This window comes from Onychostruthus taczanowskii, unplaced genomic scaffold, assembly GCF_017590055.1.
Source record: "Onychostruthus taczanowskii isolate IOZ18803 unplaced genomic scaffold, ASM1759005v1 scaffold107, whole genome shotgun sequence".
Taxonomy (NCBI): Eukaryota; Metazoa; Chordata; class Aves; order Passeriformes; family Passeridae; genus Onychostruthus; species Onychostruthus taczanowskii.
Genome location: NW_024497297.1, coordinates 1,547,697 through 1,570,441, shown reverse-complemented (window position 1 = coordinate 1,570,441; position 22,745 = coordinate 1,547,697). Strand labels below are relative to the sequence as shown.

Below are 22,745 nucleotides of genomic sequence, written 5' to 3'. Positions count from 1 at the left end.
AAATGTTTTATTTATTAGCATAAAGAGACACAACGGATTGTTGGTGATTAAAGTGATGATACTGCTGCCATACTTGTCAAAAATATAGACCTAATTCAATAGAAAGGCGACAGTCAGTCTCCGTGTTGATCTATGCTGCAGCAAACTGCCTCTGAAAGCAGTACAAAGCCTGAATTGGCCTCTTAATTTTATGCTCTAGGGCATAGTATAAAAAAGGGAATTCTTTCTAAGTGCCTGTAATTGCATGTTACCAGAACCTAAAATATAAGCCAAATTTTTGAAATCATAAGTGTTAAGTTTTCCATTTCAATTCCTTCCCTTCCTTCTCCTAAAAAAATAATCAAAATAGAAAGCTTTAAAATGCCTCGCTATCCCACATCATTAATAAAATATAGAGTATACTCAGCCTTTAATTGCAAATGTACATTTTAAAAGAAAATACTTAAAAAAAATAACTCATTTTCCTTCTCTCCCGGGCGTCAGGCACTGGAGCAGGGACTCGCTGGCCACACTGTACATGTCACTCTCTGTTTTGCAGTGGTGTCATTTCAAACAACAGCAATGTCCTGCCTGACTCGGGTCTGCTTGGATAGGATATTGTTTCTCTCCATGAGCTGGAGATGGCTCAGAATTAAGTAAATCATGCAACTGGGTATTAAAAGGAGAGAGGCAGCTCCACAGCCCTCAGGTGGGTTTGAGGTCACTTGACCCAGGCAGGTGATGTTGGGGCTCCTGCCATCTCCCAGAGGCTGAGTGAGTGTGGTGATGCCAGGGAGGTGGGTCAGCAAGGTCCAAACCACTCAGGTGGACCAGCTTTCCACTGAGTCTGGATTGGGAAGGGCTTGTGTCCTTCCTTTGCCCTGTGCTAAAATTGGATTCACTTTGCACAGACACAAATCAGCATTTGCCTTGAAAAAAGTTCAATGTATCTCCCCTGCCACCCTCCTTGCATGGATCAGTGTTTACAACTTCACTCCTCTGAACAGACGGCAGGGGAAAAAAAATAAGATTAACCATTTTGTACACTTGATGGCTTCATTGGACAGGCAATAAATCAATACAATTGAATTGAAGCAGATAGTGTTCAAATGCTATTATCCGTCTCTCTGTTATTGAGCTGGGATCCTCGGAATGACATAGAGAGATCCCTCCAGCTCCAGGATTCCCTTCCCTAGGAAACCTGCAGGATTCGACCTGCTCCAGGGCTCACCCGAACCCACTGGGCAGCCCTGCACTTTGCTGCAGATTTAATCCTTTCTGGGTTTGTTACTCAAACCTTCTCCATTCTGTGTTTGCTGTTCCACAGTTCAGTTGTTGCATACAAGCAGAAAATCATCTTAAGTGCTAAGGCTGGTGACAGTGTGAGGCACTGTGCTTATCCTGAAAGGAGAAGTCTGCTGGCAGAGCTAAGGGTGGCAATGCCATGTGCTCCAGGAAGGGTTTCCAGGGCTGGAAGCAGAGGCTTTGGATAAGTCATCTGCTCCTGTGTGTATTTGTTGTTGCTCTCTAGCAGTGAGACCACCCAGAGAAGGTCTGGCTGCTGCAGTCCCTGCAATCATGTCCATTTATTTATTCAGGCCTGTTTGGAGAGCACAGGGATTTTACCAAGGAATTTCCTGGTGCTCCCTGCCTGGTTCAGGTGTCTGTATTTCCACAGATTCTCAGGATAGATGATGGTATTGGGAAGTTTGGTTTTTCAGAAAATAACAGTCATCTGTAACAGCTTAAGATACCCAAAAGGCCAAATTTAATGTTGATTAAATGGGCCTGACTGCAGCACAGTTGCTGAAGTTACACCTTCATAAAAGCAAGGTAAATCCAGCCAAAACCTGAACACTGCAAGGACTGAGGCTGAGTTCAAGACTTTGTGAATGTTTTGTTAGCACAATGTCGTGTTTCTCTAGCACAGGGTTCGGTATTTGCAGGCCACGCTCCTGTGGGGATACAGTTTGGGTGCTGTCCCAGGTGCTGTCCCCAGGTGCTGTTCCAGTTTCTGCCCCCCGTGCTCTCTGTCCCCGGTTGCTGTCCCCCGTGCTCTCTGTCCCCGGTTGCTGTCCCCCCGTGCCCTCTGTCCCTTTTTTCTGTCCCCCCGTGCTCTGTCCCCTCTCCCGCCCGTCCCGCCCCGCCTCTGGACGCGGTTCCCTGCCGGATCTGCGGTTCTCGAGCGCCCTCTGGCGCCCGGACCCCGCCACGGCCCCGCCGGCCCTGCCCTGCCCCAGCGCTCGGGTTTAACTCATTCACCCCCGAGCCACGGGCGGCCCCCGGACCTACAGCGCGGCCCCCGGACCCAGGAGCGGCCCCCGGACCCAGGAGCGGCCCCCGGACCCACGAGGGGCCGCAGATGCGACTCCTCAACCTGAACTTGAGTCCCCGGGAGGTCCCAGACTTTGCATTAGTTAAGGAAGAGTTCTGCTGATCTGATGGTGACATCAGAGCCCAGAGCTGTGATGAAAATGGTTTCATGTTGCTGCTGACGAGAAGAAGATCTGGAGCATGGGGCCTTGGAGAGCAGGCGGCTGTTTCAGTGGTGACACTGTTCTCACTCAGTGGGGATCCCCGGCAGAATGTGGCTTCAGAACTGATCCAAGTATTCCAAGATATTAACAAGAAACCAATAAGCCAAAGGAAGTTATACATTATTCTGAGAGCTAACATACCACAGGGCCACAACCACTGGTAAACCCACCACCCACTTTTTGAAAGCCTACATCTCCCAAACATGCACCATTCACGACCAGGTTCCCAGCTGGTTTGGAAATGCAGAGAATTAAGCACGGGGTCTGAGTGTTTTTCATTTGTCTCATCCGGAAACCAGGGCCCTGGGTAACCTTCCTCCAGGGATTAGTTTTCCCCATTACAGGATACAGTTGTGAAATTAATATTGAGATAATTGTGTGAATATTTTGTCACCTTTCTGTCTTTACCTGCTGCAGATTACCACCAGCAGTACAACAGAGACTTCATCCAAAGGAGGTTTCCAATATAGGTGACAGTACAAGCATGTAGGAGCCCCTGCTATCACTGAACAGCCTTCCACTGTGGGATTGCCAAAGCTGGCTGCACCTGCATGGAAACAGCTGGCCAGAACAGCCTAAATCTCTGCTCTGTGTGACCAGCCTCAAAACTGGACTCTGCTCTAAATGTGCCAGCACTGTGGGGCCCACTGGGCTGGAGCCCAGCCTGGGTCCAAGGGCTCTTGAGCTGCAGGTGCTGGGAACATCTGTCTGTGACACCAGGTCACACAGAGTGCTCAGTCAGCCCAGTGGCTCTGACAGTGCCTGGAAGAAATATGTGAGAGCAGACTAAGATTACAGTGATCTTTTCCCCAGAATATCTTCCAAGCTGTTCAAGGATTTATTGAGCCACAGTGCAGTGTCTTTTGCCTATTCTCCCTTGCTGCTTTTTCTTTTCCCATGAGCATGTCTGATGCTCATGAAATTCTGACATGCCCAGCATCCTGTGGCAGTGACTTGCACAGATCTGCTACGTGTTGGCTGAGGATCTGCCTCTTTATTTTTTTTATATTTAATCTGCCACCTACAAGTTTCATTTTATGTCCTCTATTTCTTGTATTAGGAGAAACATCAGGCAGTTGTTTCTTGTTCTCCATGCTTCTTGTTATTGAATAGCCCTTTATTTTGTCTTTTTTTTTTCCCCAACATGCCTATTGCTACCTACAGTAGTCAAGATGTACCCCACACTTATACACTGACCTAATGATATTTTCTGTTTATCTCCCAGAAATTCCTACCATTCAATTTGATTTCTGATATTTGCAGTGCTTCACACAGATCATAAAATATCATTACATCTCTAAACTCACTTGTGATCAGGGATCCAACCAGAGCTCATTATTTTATCTGTAAGATTTTCAAAATTACAGTTTGAAAATGTGGTAAATGTTCATTTGTTCAGTAAATATCTTTGTCCAAAAGCCTGTTGAAGCCTATAAGCACATATATATACATATTGATATACATACAATAATATCAAGTGTTCTGCAGGTGTTTTTTGTGTAGGAGCCAGTAACCCACCCTGGAATGCTGCTGTGATGATAGAACTACCTCCTGCTGCCCCAGCTGGACACATTCAACCTAGCCTGCAGAGCGGTTTAATACTGTTGCTCACATTAGATAAGCTCAGGAAAGTCCAGGAAATAAACTGATTCATGTGTATGGCTTTAAATACACATCATGTTCTGCATGGCTTTGGAGTGGCTTTGAAAGACCTTTCCCAGGTTTGTCTCTACAAATTTGAGAGCTGTGATCCAGATCCACGTGTATAACCACATGGCTTCAGATTCCTGGTTTCTAAGAGTGTCCTCTAGCACGAGCTAGGAACATGGAACCGTTTTAGCCCAACAATCAAGCAGAAACAGAGCTTGCCACGTGTATCCTGGCCACGACTTTGTTGATGGAGGAGGTGCTTGATGCATCAAAATTCCTTAGCAAGAGCAGTCAGAAATTCGGTGTCCTTCTGTTTCCTCCCCTGCAGCACCTTGATCCTGCAAGATGCCCTGATGAAGCCCAAGGAACTGAGAGAAGGCAGCAATGAAATTTGCACATTGTCCCAGCTAGGAAGAGTAGAGGCACAATATGATACTGCCATCAACATGATACCCTTCTGCCTTTTTATCCACCACAGGGGCCCCAGAAACTCTTGTGGAGAGGGTGAAATGCAGCAGTGCAGGAGCAGGATGATAACAACACATCAACCTCTCCAGGTTTGTCTGTGGATCCAGCAGATTTTTTTTTTTTGTAGGGTATTTTGCAGGGGATGTAATGGGAAAAGAACAGAAGGGCCCATTGCACTTTGGAGGTGTGGAGCTGCCTGTCTGCCTGTGCTCTAAGCTGAGAGATCAGAAATAACACTGGCCAAGCTTTTGATTCTCTTGACATCTGTGCTGTGAGCTGTGCATGCCAGTGGAACCCTGGAGACAAAACACCACCTTTGACTGGTGTGCTTGAGGTCCTTACACAACATGTTAGCTGAGGTCAAACATAGCAGAGACCCAAGGGAAGAATGAGAGGGATTATTTTCTTTCTCTGGGCAGATTTATTTTAAACGTGGAATCTGCCCAAGAGGGCAGGAAAGATTCTCACAGAGCCAAATGGGGTCTGGAACACAGCTCTGCCACATTTTCTGGCCTGGGATTTAGTTTAGATCATGACATCCCACCTCTGAGGTCTGTGACTGTGGCCAAGGGCAATCAGTCTCCCCATGCAAGACCTTCCAGTAAACAACCCTCTAGTAGGAAGGGTGTAGTAGGTAGGCACAGACAGGCAAACCTCATCTGGGACACCTGGGACATGGATGAAACTTGGGAGCAGGCAGGCAGCCATGTAGGAAGCTGATTTGGGATCACTAGATGGTGCTGTCGACCTTGAAATGGGAACTGACAGTGCTGAGATGAGGGAACATCTTTCCTGAATTTACAGGCAGAGCATCTGCACAAAGTTATGGTTGACTAACAGCATCCTACTCAAACACCAAATGGACCTGCCCCTCAGGCTCTGGCAGGGAAGCTGCAGAAATGGAGTATAATAAACAAAGAAAAATCAGGAACTGGACACGATTGTGCTGTGCCCCACCCTATTGGCCTTATGCTCTTCTAGACCCTGCAGGAACCATGGGGCACAGGGGCAATATTTCAAAGCTTGCGCTACAGTAGGAGTAGATGTGAAAAGGGACCACCAGAACAGGCTACTTTGATGTGGAGTACCAGGAGTTGTCTCCCATCTCCACAGTCCCGGCTGCCCGTGGGTGGTCAGCAGAACTCATGTTCTCACTCATTCTCACTCACTCACCCTGGCAGTGATGCAGAACATCATTTTGGGATCGAGCTGCTGGGATGTAACAAGCAGAGCAGTGCCATAGACTGGCAGCAGGTATAGTACACAGCAGCAAATGATATTGCAGGGGGAGTCGTGGCTCATGGGACAAGGGCATCTGGCATCGCTGGGGAGAGGACGTCAGGTGCAGGCCGCCTTGCCAGCTTTACAGAGACATGGCTGATGGAGCTCTTTGCTGCCACCCCCTTCCTGACCCACGTCAGCCCCACCAACTCCAAGCTCCTACTGCTTCTACTGGGAGGTGGCCTCACCTTTGGGACCCGCAGGACACAGAAAGTTTTAAAGTATTCTGGCTTTTCTCACAGTTTCAGTCAGGACAGGGTTAATTTTTGCAGTAGCCAGGAAGGGTCATGGCCAGGACCCAGAGGCTATTCTGTACTGAATATTTAAAGAAAAAAGAAAAAAGAAATTAAAAAAAAAGGAAAAAGGAGAGAAATTTCAGGCTATCTCAATTTTTACTGCTGTGGACACTGATACCTGTAATCTATCTGTGTAACCTTACTTCTTTTCATCACTGCAGTACCTGAGTGCCTCCCCTGTGGACATCCTGGCTCACCTGTCATTCCTTCCTTTTACAGTTGTATGTCTGAAATTGAGCCCTAATAGGAGAAGGATCCACTGAAAGCTCTATGCAAAATCATAGAAGAGATAGAGCAGCACCAGCTTGTGCTGCCATTAGCAGAAGCTGGGTCACCAGCTCCCTCTGCTCCCCTTATGCAGTATTCTTTGGTGCTGAAGGACCATCTGATGCAGCTCTTTATGCTGCTCTGCATTAATAATATGCTACAGGCAAAGCTGGGGATGGAACAGACAGTACAGGAAGAGGGAAGATGAAGAAAACTTCCAGTGCCGCTTACAGCAGGGTCAGCAGCAAAAAGCAGACTGTGGGTAAGAAGACAACCGGGTAAGGATGGTCCCTCCATCACAGCTGCCTGTCCTGAGCTGGCTGCAAACCAGCCTGGAGGTGAAGGGAAATGACAAATGCAAGACCAAATCCTCTCAAAGCAGCCCCAGGAGATGCAGCTGTCACCTGTGTCCAGGGTGCTCACCTGGCACCCGGCAGGGTGGCTCTGTCCGTGCTGCCACCACAGTGCCCAGACAGCACATTGCTCCTGCTGGTACCCCCAGCTCATGGGGACCTGCCTCTTGCTGCCCTCGCTGGGGATGGCAATATGCAGTTATTTCAGGCTAAAGTGAAATATTTGGATTTTCTGGTGTGCAAGTGATCTTTTTTTTGAGATCAAGAAGGGTGTTTTGATGCCAGTTAAGATTTTGGCCCTTAGTTCACTGGGACAGAAACTGTTGACTAGTGAAGGGAGGAGGAGCCCGGTGGAGAGGTTATGTGATGGCCATGGGGCAGGGCAGCTGAAGATTATTTCATTATGTCAGCATGTAAATTAAGATTGCATAGCAAATCTTTACTGTCTCTATGGCTTCTGACTGTTTGACTACAACTGTGCTGTGGTTTTAACCATGCTTAAAATACAATTCCTAAGTTTTGTAAAAGCTCATTAAAAAGAGAATTCCATTAAGGGAAGCTCTGATTTTCCCCTAGTTGTCCCTGTACAGCTGTTTCTAAATCACTTGTAAGCCTTTTCTGCCATGCTGAGTATTACACAGCACAGAGCCGAGCAAAGTAAAATGATCGATATTGTAATGGACTTCTCATCCTAGTACCATGGCAGAAATAATAAATGTCATGATATATGACAGCCCTTCTAAAGCCCTATGGAGCCAAATGAGACACAGTAAGCATATATCTCCTACTTCCTACCCCTGTTTTGCTTCTCTGTGTCTGTACTTTGTTTCCTCCCACATTTATTTCCTCCATAATGGAAGACTGTAATTGTATTAAAAGTGACTCTGCACACAGGAGGACATGCTGTGGTTGCACTGTTCCCTTCAGCAGAGCAGGGTGGACTTCTGGAGCTGCAGTTTGTGAGCTGCTCAGTGCCCTGAGGGGCAGGGCTTTGGGTGGGTCTGACCAGCAGCCATGTCCTCCTGTTGGCATTACAGGTAAATGTAATTCACTCCCTTCCGCTATGACTGTGTAGGATCCACCTTCCAGCTCCAGTCTGACATCTGGGTCATGCCATAACTTCATTTGAAATTTTGATACTAGTTCCCATTCTCAATCCCACCCAAACAAATGCCTCATCTGCATCTTTGGAGCTCTTAAGGCTGAGATGTCTGATCAGATGTCTCTGCCAGGGACACCAGCCACTGCACTTGGTGGTATTTCTGCCTCTGCTGCTCCACAGGTCCCTGGGTGTATCTTCCCGTAGTTGCCACTCTTCCTACCCTAAGGGCCACCCTCAGCAGTAATTACTTTTTATTACTAATAAGAAATTAACCAAACCAAATGTTAGAAAATGAAATAAACACTGTTTGTTCTCTGGTTCCTTGTGAGACTTTAAGGTGAGTAAATCACAGAATCACAGAATATCTATCCTCACTTGTATGCTAAGCTGCGCTTCTATTTATTTCTGTACCTTGTTTTCACACACAATTTAACTATTACTGAATTTTAGTCAGTGTGTGGTAACGCACCTGAAACACGTCAGTGGACGATCTACTCTAATGTTAAGGGGATGGTAGGGGATCATATCCTGATCCCCTGATCATATCCTGATACACGTGAAGCCACGTGTATCCTGTGGAACTGCATTTGCTGTTTGCAAAGGGGCCAGCTTCATGGAAGAGTGAGCAAGGGGAATCTTTGACAGGGTAAGTTTCATTTTCTCATTGTGTCAGTTATTCTTCACCTCAGTTTGTCTCATTTTCAGCAACACCATTTAATGCTGTTCCTTATGAAAGGGAATGAAGGTAACACGACTACAAGTTACACATTTCAAATCAGTGGAGAGATAAGAGCACCAAGAGCCTATATACTTTTATTTTTGCAGAGTAAGTGTTCAGGTAAGTGTGAGATCGGCACACAAGGGACCTGACTGGCACACATCAGCCCCAGGACACAATGGCCCGGAATGTATGGACGATGAGCCCAGGCCAGGCCCACTGATGGGCTCCCACCTTTGAGGCAAACAAGTCTTTCCAGGACTGGTAGCTCTACGTATAAAACTACCCTGTGACTTTAAGCTTTGTTGTCACAGATTTCCCCGTGTGGTAATTCACATTAAAAAGTGGTTTGCTCCCATCACATGCCAGCTAAAAAGGAGGTTCCCACAGTGTTGTTGTCCCTGGCCTTCAGAGCCAGTGGCACAGGGAGCAGTAGCTCGGGATGGGAGCTTATCCTAACACGTAATGCACAGGAAGGGAGCTGCTTTCGTTCATTTATTTTAGTCAAAGATGACAGCAGCAACCAGCTCCCGTCACAGAGGGCACGTTCCACTGCAGTACGGCCGGCAAAACCGCTCGGGCTGGTGCGGCCGCAAGCCCTGTGCCAGGCCCGGGGGGCTGTGGCCGCGCCCCCCATCGCCGTCCCCACGTGCTGCGCGGCCGCGGAGCGGAACGCTGCCATCGCCACCCACGGCTCTGCCCCACGCGAGAGGGCCGTGGAGCGGAACGCTGCCATCCCCACCCACGGCTCTGCCCCACGCTAGGCGGCCGTGGAGCGGAACGCTGCCATCCCCACCCACAGCTCTGCCCCACGCGAGAGGGCCGTGGAGCGGAGGCTGCGATTCCCGCGCTCCCGGGGCGCCCTCAGCTCCATCGGCCCTCACTCGGCCCCGGCCCCGCGACGCCCCCTGGCGGCCCGCTCGGCCCCGCGCGCTACCACCGCCAAGCTGCGCGCGTGCGCAGGGGCGGCGCGGAGGACAGAGGGACGGGTCCGGCGGGAGGCTCTCGCGAGAACACGAGGCTATATCAGCGAGTGGGCGGGCACGAGGCTTCCTTTAGTGCGCGTCCGCCCGCAGTGCCGCCGCCTCGGTCAGTCGTACCCAGCCCCGCGATGGAGGACTGCGCCATGGACATGGAGAGCATGGGCCCCCTGCGCCCGCAGACTTTCCTCTTCGGTAACGCTCGCCGCGCCCGCGGCCACGCTCTCGCGGGGCCCGCTGGCCCCGTCGCCTCCGCAGGCCCCGGGGCCGAGCGCCGTGCGGGTGCCGGGGAAGGGGAGGGGGGGCTCGGTCAGGGCCGGGGGCGCGCGGCGGCCGTTCCCGCGCGATCCCCGCGTGGCGCGCGGCCCGCACGTGGCGGGGCCCGTCCCGCTTTGTTCCGCGCTTTGTTCCCGCCGTCTCCCGCCGTTCCTAGGGACGCGGCGCTCCGGCCGGCAGTGCCCGCCGAGCACATGGCAGCGCGGCCGGAGGCGGAGCACGTGGAGCGCCGCGGTCGCGCGCGCCTTGCAGCCCATCGCCCCGGGGCAGGCCCGGCCGCCCACGGCGGGCTGCAACGGAGGTTTCATCGCCCCGGGCGCCGCGGCCGACGCTGGGCGGGGATGGTCTTGAACGGGCCGTGTGGGGAGCTGCGTGGTCGACGGCAGGCCGCGCGCTCGCCCGGGGTTTTCGTCGCCCCACGTGTTCCGCTCCGTGCGTGCCCGGAGTGAGCCGCCAGTTCCCTGCAAGTACGAGACCTGGGAGCAGCAAGCTGCCAAATAACTGCTGAGCAAACTCTTGCGTCTTAAGTAAAGCAGTAGGCTTATAATTGAATTGTTTTCTTACAGGCTGCGAGCTTAAAGCGGATAAGGAGTTTCAGTTTAAAGTAGATGATGAAGAAAATGAACATCAGTTGTCTCTGAGAACGGCAAGTAGTGTTTAGCTTATACACTTAACATTTTAAATGTAATGCTGTGCTGTGATAGTGAGTTTTTTACCGTGTCATTTATTTCTTCAGTCATAGTTCAGGTGGTAATTGTTATGTAAATCTGTTAAAAATAACCATCTCTTACTGGCAGTGGAGCATATTCTGTAATTGCAGATATTTTCTGTATTGAAAACGTTTCTCTACTGATGTTTCATTGTGAACAGCAAACAAATGCAAGGCTGGAAAATGTTGGGTTAATAAATACATGCTAAATAGAATTAAATGCTAGACTATACACTGAGGCATCACTAAGGGAAATAGCGCAGGTACTACTGGAGCAGAGGGGGAAGGATAGATTTTTAAGTCATACATAGGCACACTCTTGTAGACTACTAAAAACTGGATTTTGAAAACCATTTCATTGTGTTCCCAAACATAATTCGAGTTTGTTTTCTTTCCCAGAAGCAGATAATAAGTAAATTCAAACAAGAGAGCAGAAGGTTTATGTTTTGATTTATTGTCTTTGGTTTGCCCTCTCCAAGGATGTAACTGGGAAACCCCCATCTTTCATTCAGATAATTTATCTAACAGGTTCCTAGGGAGTTCTTGGAGCTTTCTGGTGCCACACAAGTCTGACACAATATTTCAAGGCTTTTGTTCTGGACTGACCATGTGTTTTTGGGTAGCAAAACAATAATGTGCCCATCTTAACAGATAAGAAATTAAAGAGTTGTAGCATCTTTATGGCCTATTGCTGTGTTTATTTAAATGCAAGGAAATGCTTTGATACTTGGAAGCAAGAGAGTTTTAAAATCGTGGACTAATTCCTGCAGGAGAATTGCTTCCTGGAGGTCACTTGCATAATAAGCATCTCCAAACACTTAATGGTGTTACTTAAAACACTTCTCTGTTAGCCATGTGAATTGTGTGTTTTCCATCCTTGTGAATAAGCATCTCCAAACACTTAATGGTGTTACTTAAAACACTTCTGTTAGTCATGTGAATCATGTGTTTTCCATCCTTGTATATTATGAAAACTACAGCCTGGATTTGACAATTAGTAATTTGTTCTTAAATACAATTCCTTTTGATGGAAGAGTAGCAATGTGTAGGGCAAGTCCACATGCAGATCTCTTGTATCTGAATGTTTGTAATGCAGGTAAAATGAGTCATACTTAAATTGTATTGTTTTACTCAAAAGTTCCTTTTCTATTTTCAAAATTAACTGTATCCTCTCTTCTGATTTTGTACACTAAGGGATGAAGCAGATCAATCCACATCACTACTTTGTTGTTAGGCTTGGGGGGGGGAGTGAAGTCTTATGTCAGTAGCCTCTTTTCATAGAGTAAAAAGAAAGGATGCACAGGAGAAAAAGGATTAAAATACCAAAGGACAAACTAGGAAATGTTTAAAAGACTTGAAGACTTGGAAGGTTTGGGACATGGTGGGAACAAAAAAGAAAGTGTGGTGGTGGACTAGGCCTTGAGGTCCAGCAAGATGGGGAGAAAAGGGGGTAAGAAGGAAAAGAGGAGGATAGATGCAGGAGGTAAAGGTGCCATGGGTTCCTGTAAATGTCTTGCTAATGGCAGGTAAGAGCAGGGATGGCCATTGCTTCGTGACCTATTCGGTGCACGTTCCTTCAATGTAGAAATTAAAGCACATGCATGGATGCTTGCCAAACATGAGCAATAAATGAAAAGTGCTATAGTATTGAACTGGGCCAAATGACAGGAGATGCTCTAAAATTTTTGTCCCACTAGCTGAGCAATTTGGTGTTGCTGACAACACGTTTGAGAGGCGAGATCAGAGCTGCAATTTCACTTGCTAATAAGATTTGCCAGAAGCAGTGAATCCTATGTTCCATTTTGCAGCATTCGGGTAAGAAGGAAAAGAGGAGGATAGATGCAGGAGGTAAAGGTGCCATGGGTTCCTGTAAATGTCTTGCTAATGGCAGGTAAGAGCAGGGATGGCCATTGCTTCGTGACCTATTCGGTGCACGTTCCTTCAATGTAGAAATTAAAGCACATGCATGGATGCTTGCCAAACATGAGAAATAAATGAAAAGTGCTATAGTATTGAACTGGGCCAAATGACAGGAGATGCTCTAAAATTTTTGTCCCACTAGCTGAGCAATTTGGTGTTGTTGACAACACATTTGAGAGGCGAGATCAGAGCTGCAATTTCACTTGCTAATAAGAAGATTTGCCAGAAGTAGTGAATCCTGTGTTCCATTTTGCAGCATTCAGTCTGATACATCTTAAGTGTGGACCATTACAGCCTCATTAAAGCTCAGCTCTTGAGGAATGGAAACTTCTGTGCCTCTGCCTGAAGTGTTCACACCCACATCTCCTGTGGGGGTTGGAAAGCTTTCTTTGTTTGGGGTTTAGAGAAGGAAGCAGAAAGCCTTGTGCAATGCTGTTGGGAATAGTTGTAGGAAGGATTTGTGGTCTTCACATCTTCTGCACATAGTCATGTCTGAGAGGCCCAAGGTTCAGTGAACTGGAATTTCAGGCCTGACTGCTGTCTGTCACTCATTTCCTTGCAGCTATGAGTTTTGACTCTTCAGAAAGTGCCAGGCTCATACTCATCGAGTAAGGGATCCAGGCACTTGAGTTTAGAAATGCCTTGGGACAGCAGTTCCCAGCCCATGGTGAATTACAGCAAAAGCGTGTGCATAAATCACAGTATTCAACTAAGCTGCTTTTACACCTCAGTCCTCAGTGAATGTCAAGTAAGCAATGATGCACAGTGTGGTAAAGGGAAGCAGTTGGCAGATAAAATGTGGCAGGAGGGGGAAAGCTATCGGTATAGGAGATGATGTGTTTATACTTCTCTCCTTGGACCACTGAACTTGCCATTGCCTCCTTTTGGTGCAGTGATCCATCAGCAAGTGACCTGATTTCACTGTCATCAGAACACGCCTGGAGGTGCCCCTTGGAAATTTCAGTGTTGTGGAGAAAAGGTGTCAGCTTGGGATGGAGTCTGATGGAATCGTTTGTAGTCAGAAATGCAAATTTCAGTATTAATTGATGCTGAACAGTGAATGGAGTTTGGAGGATTTTAAAATATTTGTGATGCTCAGACTGTGTCCTGTTCTTGACTTCACAGGTTACTTTAGGAGCTGGAGCCAAAGATGAATTACACATTGTAGAAGCAGAAGCACTGGACTATGAAGGCAACCCTACTAAAGTAGTACTGGCATCTCTGAAAATGTCAGTGCAGCCTACAGTAAGTGCAGAAACTTAGAGAACATACTGTAAATTTGGTCTCTAGTGAGAAAAAAGGTATAAATGGCTTGGGTCAGCTGAACTTCAGTGAAACTGAACAGTGTGTTCAGAGAAGTGTCTGTTTTATTACATGTGGTAAATACATCTTTTTTTGTGCCTAGTAGAGTACTTGAGTCATGTGGAGATAACGAACTTGTGCAAATTACACAATTTTTTAAGCGATAGTAATTGCTCATGGCATCTGTATATAGACAGGTCTAGGCATATGCATGCAGATGGATCTTTAGTTTGTGTTGCTTTCTTTAAACCTGGGAAGGAAACAATTAGTTTTTTCTGCAGGTCCAAGCTCTTAATGCCTCCCTGAAGATGATTGCTACTCTGAAGGGGGGGCACCTTGTTGTCATTTCTGCTATCTGGAATGTAGTTTGACTCAGTTGCTGATATTGTACAAGTAGAACTACACAGTGCTGGGGCAGGTGGGATGGATTATGTTCAAATCAACATTGCTGCCAAGTGGAGTAGAAACAAATGTGTATTGGTCTAGCCTTGGTGTGCTTTAACTGGGATAAGCAACGAGTGTAGTGTAAACCAGTGTGTGTGGCTTATTGACACTGAGTTGACCCTTTAACACTTGCAGAATACTGTATTGAAAGTGAACTTGGAGTAACTGTTAGCCATGGACTCTCCAGCTGTTGATGCTTGTTTCCACTGGGGTGGTGTCTGTTGAGTACACTTTGCCTGGAATATTTGACTGAATACCAATGCTTTTTCTCACAGGTTTCATTGGGTGGCTTTGAGATCACGCCACCAGTGGTGTTGAGGTTGAAATGCGGTTCAGGGCCTGTTTATGTCAGTGGTCAGCACCTCGTAGGTACGTATGGCTGCTCACTGCTGTGTCCTGGCACCTGGCAGCACCAGCAGAACCTACAGATTTGCTGCTGGTGCTGCAGGCAGTGCTTTTGCTGGTACTGACCCTCTGAATCTTAAAGGCACATCCTCTGCATGAAGTGGCTGTAGGGCAGAAGTTGAGAGGAGTGCTTGCATGCCTTTGCTTGCCTCTTGGTTTGTATGGATAAAGGGGCATTTGTCAGCCTTGCAATTTCAGTTCCGATTTCTTCCCTTAGAAGTGGGTGTTGGTGTCCCACTGTATGCTTTGTGCTTATTAGCTGAGTGTGAGAAGACTGCCCATGAAATAGTTTTGGTTTTTCACTAAACAAACCCAGGACTAGTCTTCTCCTTTAAGAAATTGTCTTATATCTTTCTCTGCTAGTTTTCAAATGTGTCTCCTTAGGAATGATGAAAATGTTATTTTTGACTTTCTGTTGTGTGTGAAGAGTGTTCCCACCAGCGTGTGGGGTGGTAGTCCGCCTGCTTTGGCTTTCCCTGTAGGAAATTTACCTGCTTCAGTCAGCTGAAAAACCTAGTCAGTGGTTAGGTCACTAGTGGGAAGCTTCTTGCTCTCAGTTCAGTACCTCAGCCAGACCAAACTACTCAGTTGTGGGTGGTGCTCTTTGTTTCTTACTAGCAGTCTTGCTTGATATTGTTAAATGAGGTGAGGTTTTTATGCTTTGTCTTTGCTTTATCAGCATTAGAAGAAGAACCAGAATCAGATGATGAGGAGGAAGACGATACAAAAATTGTTAATGCTTCAACAAAGAGACCAGCAAGTGGAGGAGGAGCTAAAACACCACAGGTATATGGACTTTCAGTCACGTTGTTCACAGCATTTTCTTCTAGTTTGGTATTAGTGCTGCCTCTAGGAGGAAGCAGTTAGATGCCTTGCTATTATGAGTGGGAAAGGAATTATTTTGTACTAAATTACAGAAGTTGTAACAAAGTACAGAAGGTCCCCAAAATTTTGCTGAAGGGGTAGATATAAGGGCTACTTTTGGGGAAATTTTTTCTCCTGCAGTAACTGCAGGTTCTGGTCTAAACATCAGTGTACTGCTAGAGTTTAAGTGCTGATTAAAGCGCTGGACTACAGAGGAAAGATTCATAGGCTCAGAGCATATGTCATGAACTTGTCAATAGCTTTGGACTTGGCAGCTGTAACTTCCTGGGTTTAGCTAAATTGATGGAAAGTAGCCTTGTACTTAAGCCACAGCTGTTATGTATGGCAGTTGCTCTTTTATTACCAAAGAATTGTATCAACGCTTAACACTTTCTTTCTTAAAGAAAAAACCAAAATTAGCCGAAGATGATGAGGATGATGATGAAGATGAGGATGATGATGATGAGTATGTATTGCTGTTTTGATAATGTATTTTAAAATACAGGGCTAACTTTCAGAACATGAATTTTATGACATAACTCGATGCTAGGTGAAAAAGCTCCTGTATGTTGGCTAGGGAAAAGGCATCCTTGTCTTATTTATCTCTACAATGCTATGTAAATTGATGTTCTTCAGATAAGTTGTACTGGGCTTCCTGTTACTTGTTAACTTCTAACAGTAGTAGTGGAAGTCCCTAGGATATATATCCCTTCAGTATTGAAGAGAAGGAAGTGCACTTAACTGCTTCAGAGGTAGTGCTTGCCCTAGCACTTAGCCATGTGTTAAGGTATAAAGCAAACGTGGAAAGAATGCTTGCTTCCTTCCTTCGTGAATAAAACATTTGGGGGGGGTGGGGGGGGGAAGATCAATTCCTAACGTGGATCTTGAATTATGGTGACTTCCTTTTTAATTGTAGTGATGAGGATGACTTAGAGGATGATGAGGAAGAAATTAAAGCACCAATAAAGAAAGTAAGTGGCTAATACTACAATAGTAATCAGACAGGTCGTTCCTTAAATCAGTGAGTTTTGTCACAGCTCTCTGGAATGTGCTAGGTTTAGCTCAGTCTGTGTGAAGAAATTGTAATAGGGTGGGAAAACAATTCAGTGTGAATCCAGTCCATGTTTTGTTTCCTTGGCTGCAAAGGGGTGACTGGGTCTTACCAGCACAGGGATGCAGCTGTCAGACTGGTGTGAGCCTGGATGGCTGTTGAGCAGCAAATGAAATCCTGCTCAAAGGGGGTTTTGCTTTGCAGTTCCAGTCCTGCATGCTGTGGAAAGGAGCTTTCAGCGACTTCAGCTGCAAAAGGCTGTAGATGTGTGAGCCTCTGGAAGGGTTCAGTGCAGGCAGGGAAGTGCCGGGCGGTGCCGTTCCATCGGCCCTCGAGGGCCATCTGCCGGTGCTGTAGATGCACAGCAGGGCAGCTGCGCCGGGAGGAGGGGGAGGCGTTTTCTTGTTCTCACGCTTGTGTACTTCAGCTTAATTCTTATGTTCATGCCTACCGTTTAAAAACGTACTTAATGTTATACTTCACCGTGTGCTGGTCTGTTGCTACTGAATTGCCATAAGTGATAGTGCACAGTGGCCTGGTAAAGACAGTCTGAAACGCAGATTCCTGCCATCTTAAGTGTTCTAGGGTGACTGAACAAAATGGTCCCTTGATTTATATAGGAATTTTAGACTCTGTGTCTTAGATATGCGTGTGGTATCATGTGGCATGCACATCCCAGACAGTGTTTCTGGATGAAATGCCAAATGATGAGGTTACAGAAAAAAGATAGCACTGAATGAGGTAGCAGAACTTGTTCTTGGATGTGTTACTGTGCTGCACCAAGAGGTTTTCCTTTGGGTTTCTGTAACATGCTATCTTGAGTTTACTTGCATTTCATTTGATGAATGAACTTGTGTGCTTGCTTTTCAGCCTGTTCGTGAGGTTGCAGGAAAAAATATGCAGAAAGCAAAGCAGAATGGAAAAGATTCTAAGCCATCCACACCAGCATCTAAATCAAAAGTGAGTGAAAACAACTGAGTAAAACAAAGGTTTATTCTACTGGGAAAGCTAGTTTTCTTGCCGAATGGTAACTTCAAACAGCATACTAACATTCAAATTAGGTTTTTAGATCTTGATATGTAGCATTTTGAAGATACTGTTCACTGCTTCATGTTCTCTGTGAAACCCTTCAATGATCAGTATGTACCTACAACTGTCAGGATCTGAAATCAGACATACTGTCCCTTGAGAATACTGGTAATTCTTTGGTTTCAAACACTAAATCTATTGGTTTTGTGCAGCACCTGGTACAAGAGGGTGACTGCCTAGTGTGTTTCCACTGGAGAGCGCTGGAGGCTGCTGCTGCCAAGGGACTCTCATGACAATGGCCCGCTGCAGGACTGGCAGTTTCCTTGTTAATGCTGTAGAATTGTGTCCTGATTCCTTGTGCAGCTTCTCCTTGCTGCATGTACTCAGACATGATGCCAGGAAGGTTCATACAGAAATGAGCATGGGATGCATGGCAGGACAGCATTTGAGAAGCACTGCACGTGTGTCTTTTAAAGCATGACGTAATCTGGCTGCAGATGTGGAGTAAACTCTGAATCACTAAACATTTTTGCTCTTTTTGTTTTAATTTCTATTCAAAGAGCTGTGGAGGCACCTGCCCAGAAGCATAAGACACCAGCTATGCTAATAACTGTAATAACTCCAGATTTGAAAATTGTTACTTTTCATGCTTCTTAGGAGTTGTGAGGGAAGCATAAATTTGGGTTTTGTGACTTTCTGAAAACTATGGACTATCAGTGTGATAGCTAATTTTATAAGATTTATCGTATATTCTCTTTAATTTTATGTGCAAGTTACTAATGAATTGAATAATTTTCAGACTCCAGATTCCAAGAAGGATAAAACTTTAACTCCAAAAACACCAAAAGTCCCTCTGTCATTAGAGGAGATAAAAGCAAAAATGCAAGCATCTGTAGATAAGGTGAGTTTTTGGAAATGAGGTTTCTCAGCGTCACTTTTACACTTCTGCAGATAAGAAGAATTGGATGTTTCAGTAAATGGTTATGATGTTGCTGATTCCTGTGCTGATACTTTGAGCATGTGTTGATGTTGAAGCTCAGAGAAATGAAAGCACATTTGCGGAAAAAAGCCTCTACTCGTGAGAAACAAAACCACTTTGTATTTCTCCAGTAGTGCTGATTAGCAGTTTGGTATTTCTTGGTGAACTGTCTCTGTTCAAATTTACAAAAAAACCCTTAGGTGATATTTATTGTAAAGATGACTTAAATGTTGCATATACACTTTGGGGTACTAAAGTGGAGTGAGTTCCTTGCGTGGTTGGAATGCCTTGGTCTTGAAGCAGTATCCTGATGCTTGTAAGGCTCAGTAACTTCCAGAAGAGGGAGATAGGTGCTTGTGGTATGAGTTGATGCACTGCTGCAGACCTGAAAGCATTTGTTTTCTGGAGGGATCTGGGATTGACTCTCCCTTCAGTGACTTCATCCTTCTAAGGTGCCAGGGCAGTCACTTGCTCTGGCTGTTACCAGGTTTGACCAGCACTTGGTGGTCACACATGTCAGTAGTGTGCAGCTAGCAGCTTAGCTAGCTAGCTATTTCAGTATAAAATAGAAAATCCAGTTGTTGTAGGCTGGTTGGGTGTAGCAGGTGATTCTTTACCTCCTGAGCTAGGGTTGAAGTGCATGTGCCAGCAAGGGCTGTGTTCTGAGTATTCCTGTACTCAGAGCAGATGGGAGTGAATGCCTGGCTGTGGCTGCACTTGGCTGGCTCAGAAGGGCTGATGTGGTTGCTAGGAAGCATTGCTGGTTTGCTGATGAGGTTTTTTAATTCAAAATAATACACTTTTTAACCCATGTAATGGCAAACAAAGGTCACCTAAAGAATTAGGATCATCTTCTGCTTAGATCATTAGTGTTATAGGGGTTGCTTTGTTCCAGGAATGCAAAATGAGACCAGAAGTGTTTAAATACAGGGTGGATGCAGAAGGAGCAATGACAGGCTGTGATGAGGATGGAAATTCAGAGCCCTGGACTGTGAGCCTGACAGGATGGATGGGCCCATCCTGGTGGGTCACAACCCCTGGATGCTGCTGTGGTGTTAGGAATGACTCAGGAGCTGTGATGAGTGGTACTTCTGCAGTGTGAGCACAAGTGGCTGAGTTGCTCACAGTAGACATGTGAGCAGACAGTAGACTTGTGCAGAGGGAAGCATGCAGAGCAGCTAACTGGCAAAAAGCTTCAAAATACATTATCTGGTGCTGCAGAGTATTTCTACTGGGAAGTGCTGTCTAGCAGGGAGTAGCTAAGTGTGCTATCCTAATGGACATGGGATGTTTCAGCTGATTCATCTGAGAAATTTGAAAGTATTTCTTTTGGGACATGTGAAAGGAAATCAGTGTCTCCTAAAATAGCATGCTGTATTATTTTCCCTGGAGATACTAGGAGACAAGATGATAAACCTGTATCTATGATTTATTAAAAGTTTAAAATCTACCTGTGAAGGGTGTTCTCAGGTTGTGTGTTGTAGTAAGAGTCCCTAACTACAGAATTAATTCTAATTTATCTGAGTAGCATGGGACTGTTCACTGCAAACAATGATTTTAAGTGGTGAACACTGTTGTGCTCTTCAGCATCAGCAAAGAATCTTGGACAGCAATTCAGAGTGTAGCCACTTCTGTCAGAAATACCTGGGCATGGTAGAAAAACAAACTTCCTAAAATGGTTTAAAGCAGACTAGTGTGGGAACTTGCCAGGTGAGTTCAAACTCCATGTATTGCAAGGGGTTTTCAGCATCATAGGTTATTTCTTAAAAGCATTAAACGACCTGCAGACCCTAAAGCTTGGTTTTTTTCCAAATAGGGTACTACCCTTCCTAAGCTGGAGCCCAAATTTGCCAACTACGTTAAGAATTGCTTCAGGACGGAGGACCAGAAGGTAACAAAATTCATCAGAGCTTGATAAAAGTCCAACAACTTTTATAACTTCAGGGATTCTTTTCCACTTCTTAATCTTTATGGGCTTTGGACTGTTTTAAAGGGTTGCAAACCACAAACAATACTTCAGGTTAAATATATGGGGATGGTTTTAAGGGTTTTACTTGGCTGAGATGGGAAAGCTAGTATTTTATTACATTTTTCCAGCTTTTATATGGTTGGTAAATTGTCTCTTGCTTACTAAACCCACAGAATTTTCCTTTTGGCACCATATTGGCTAAGGAAATGAGCTGTGGTTTCCCTTGCTGCTGAATTTGGCCACCTCAGCCAGTCTGGTGTTTAGCCTTTTGTTGGGGAGGTGTCTGGGACAGCTGAGCTGTTTTGTGATGGAGATTATGGCATTCTTGCCTTGTTCTCTCCCAGAGTCAACAGAGCTCTTGAAAGAGCACAAGCCAGAAGGTGATATCAGGAAGCAAGTTTCTGAATTAGTTATTACTTAACACAGACTAATCTAAAAATGTGTCTTAGATTTCCCTATCAGAATTCCATCAAGTCAGTTTTGCAGTGACAGAATTGCTTATGCTTTCCTGCTTCCCTTAATGGTTTGGTGTGAACCTGTCTGATGGACAAATTGATCTGTTCCTGAAGGAATATTGAAAAGCAGTCAGCCTCAGCTACTGGACCTGCTGTGGCAGTAGCCACGTCAGTCAGAGTTCAGCCAGTATTTGCCTCACTCGTCCACACCCATCCTCTCACTCACCTTCACTGAATTCTTACTATTGTGACCTAGTGTGAATAATCTTCTAGCACAAGGAAACAATGTCATGCTTTTTCAACTTGATTTTCTCTGAAAGGAATGTACTTTTGTTATGATTTATTGTCAGTATTTTATGAAACAAATGGTGATAGTAAGCTAAAAATAATTTTTAAAAATTGATTTCAATTTCTAACTTTCTGTGTACACTTCCAGGTCATTCAAGCTCTCTGGCAGTGGAGACAGACTCTGTAAGAAAAGAAAACAGTTTAAACAGTTCGTTAAAATCTGCAGTCTTATTTCTGTAACCATTATTTGGCTGTTCTTTTTACAAATACTGAAAGAGCTTTCCCTCCTGTGTCTGATAAATGTCATCCAGATTACCTTGCCAAGAATGTGTTGTCCAAAATGCCTGTTTAGTTTTTAAAGACAGGACTCCACCCTCAGCTTCATTTTAAGTATGTATGGAATGTTTTGATAAGGCATGGTGGTGGTCAGACAAATGGAAATGGTGGGGAGACTAAATGTATGTGAAAAAATAAAATTTAGTATTTTAATAAAGTACTATTGTTTCTTTTTTATGGATGAGGGGAATCTGCATACCGAACCCAGAGATAATGGGGCTTTAAAGTTCTCTGAGGAACTACCTTTGAGTGTTTTAGCTGCTTCTCTTTAGCAAGTACACATAAACTATTGTGTGTTGTCAGCTTCAAAAGCAACTCCGGTTCCATGAGCTGTAGAGCTATGGAGCAGATGACTGGGAAGAAGACTGGAGTGGCAAGCAGGGCTTTATTCTTGTCTGAAAGTGACCACTAATTATATAATTGCCTAAAACAGCCCTTCCTGAAGCTCAGTTTCTGACCTGCTTCACTGTGCTTTGGTTTATGGTTTCTCTCTTAACTACTGGGTTTATAGGGCCTGGAACTCCACTTGTAAAATGCAATACTTTTGATCTGGGATTTGCTGGCTGTGCTGTTCCTCTGAGGAGCTGCAGAGTCTGAGGCTGCCACATATAATGACTCCTGTGAGGATTTTGTGGAGAGAAGAATTAGCTTGAATGCTGTAGGGTGTGCCTAGAGAGCTCACTAAGTGAGTACAGAGCCTGTGGATAAATTCCTGGGAATGCTGAGACTGATCTCCAACAAATCCAAAAGCTTAGATGAGTAAGAAGTCCTCTCAGGTCCTCTGGCCTACTACTGATGCTCAGAGCCAGAGTTAAAATTTGGGGCCATTCTTGCTACATGAAGCTAAAAACATCAAGGTTTGTAAGGGCTTTCAGGTGAAAGGAAGCACGGATGTCTGTGCCTTGAGGATGAGACTCAAGGCTCCCGTCTCTGCTGTCACTTCCAATGCGTGGCCATTCCATCTTGTGTCCAGTAACTGCAGTAATGGAGACTGGAAGAATACTCAGAAAACATTCAAACAGTTGTATGGTAACTATCTGCTTTAATCTTTGCTGTGTTTGAGAATTAACACAACTGACTTGTTCTC

The 22,745-nt window shown here is 45.5% G+C and overlaps 1 protein-coding gene across 2 annotated transcripts; it reads left to right on the top strand.

Annotated features, from left to right (window-relative positions):
* Positions 1-9,695: 9,695 nt before the first annotated feature.
* Positions 9,696-21,818, top strand: NPM1 (nucleophosmin 1). Of its 2 annotated transcripts, XM_041417981.1 has the most exons (11): positions 9,696-9,826; positions 10,474-10,553; positions 13,662-13,781; positions 14,558-14,651; positions 15,367-15,473; positions 15,956-16,017; positions 16,468-16,522; positions 17,473-17,562; positions 18,431-18,532; positions 20,427-20,501; positions 21,471-21,818. In XM_041417981.1, exons 1-11 carry the CDS (start codon positions 9,763-9,765, stop codon positions 21,507-21,509), a joined length of 888 nt encoding a protein of 295 aa, XP_041273915.1. In that variant the 5' UTR covers positions 9,696-9,762; the 3' UTR covers positions 21,510-21,818. The 2 variants fall into 2 exon arrangements, with proteins under 2 accessions (XP_041273915.1, XP_041273906.1); XM_041417972.1 differs by lacking the exons at positions 15,956-16,017; positions 16,468-16,522.
* Positions 21,819-22,745: the final 927 nt, after the last annotated feature.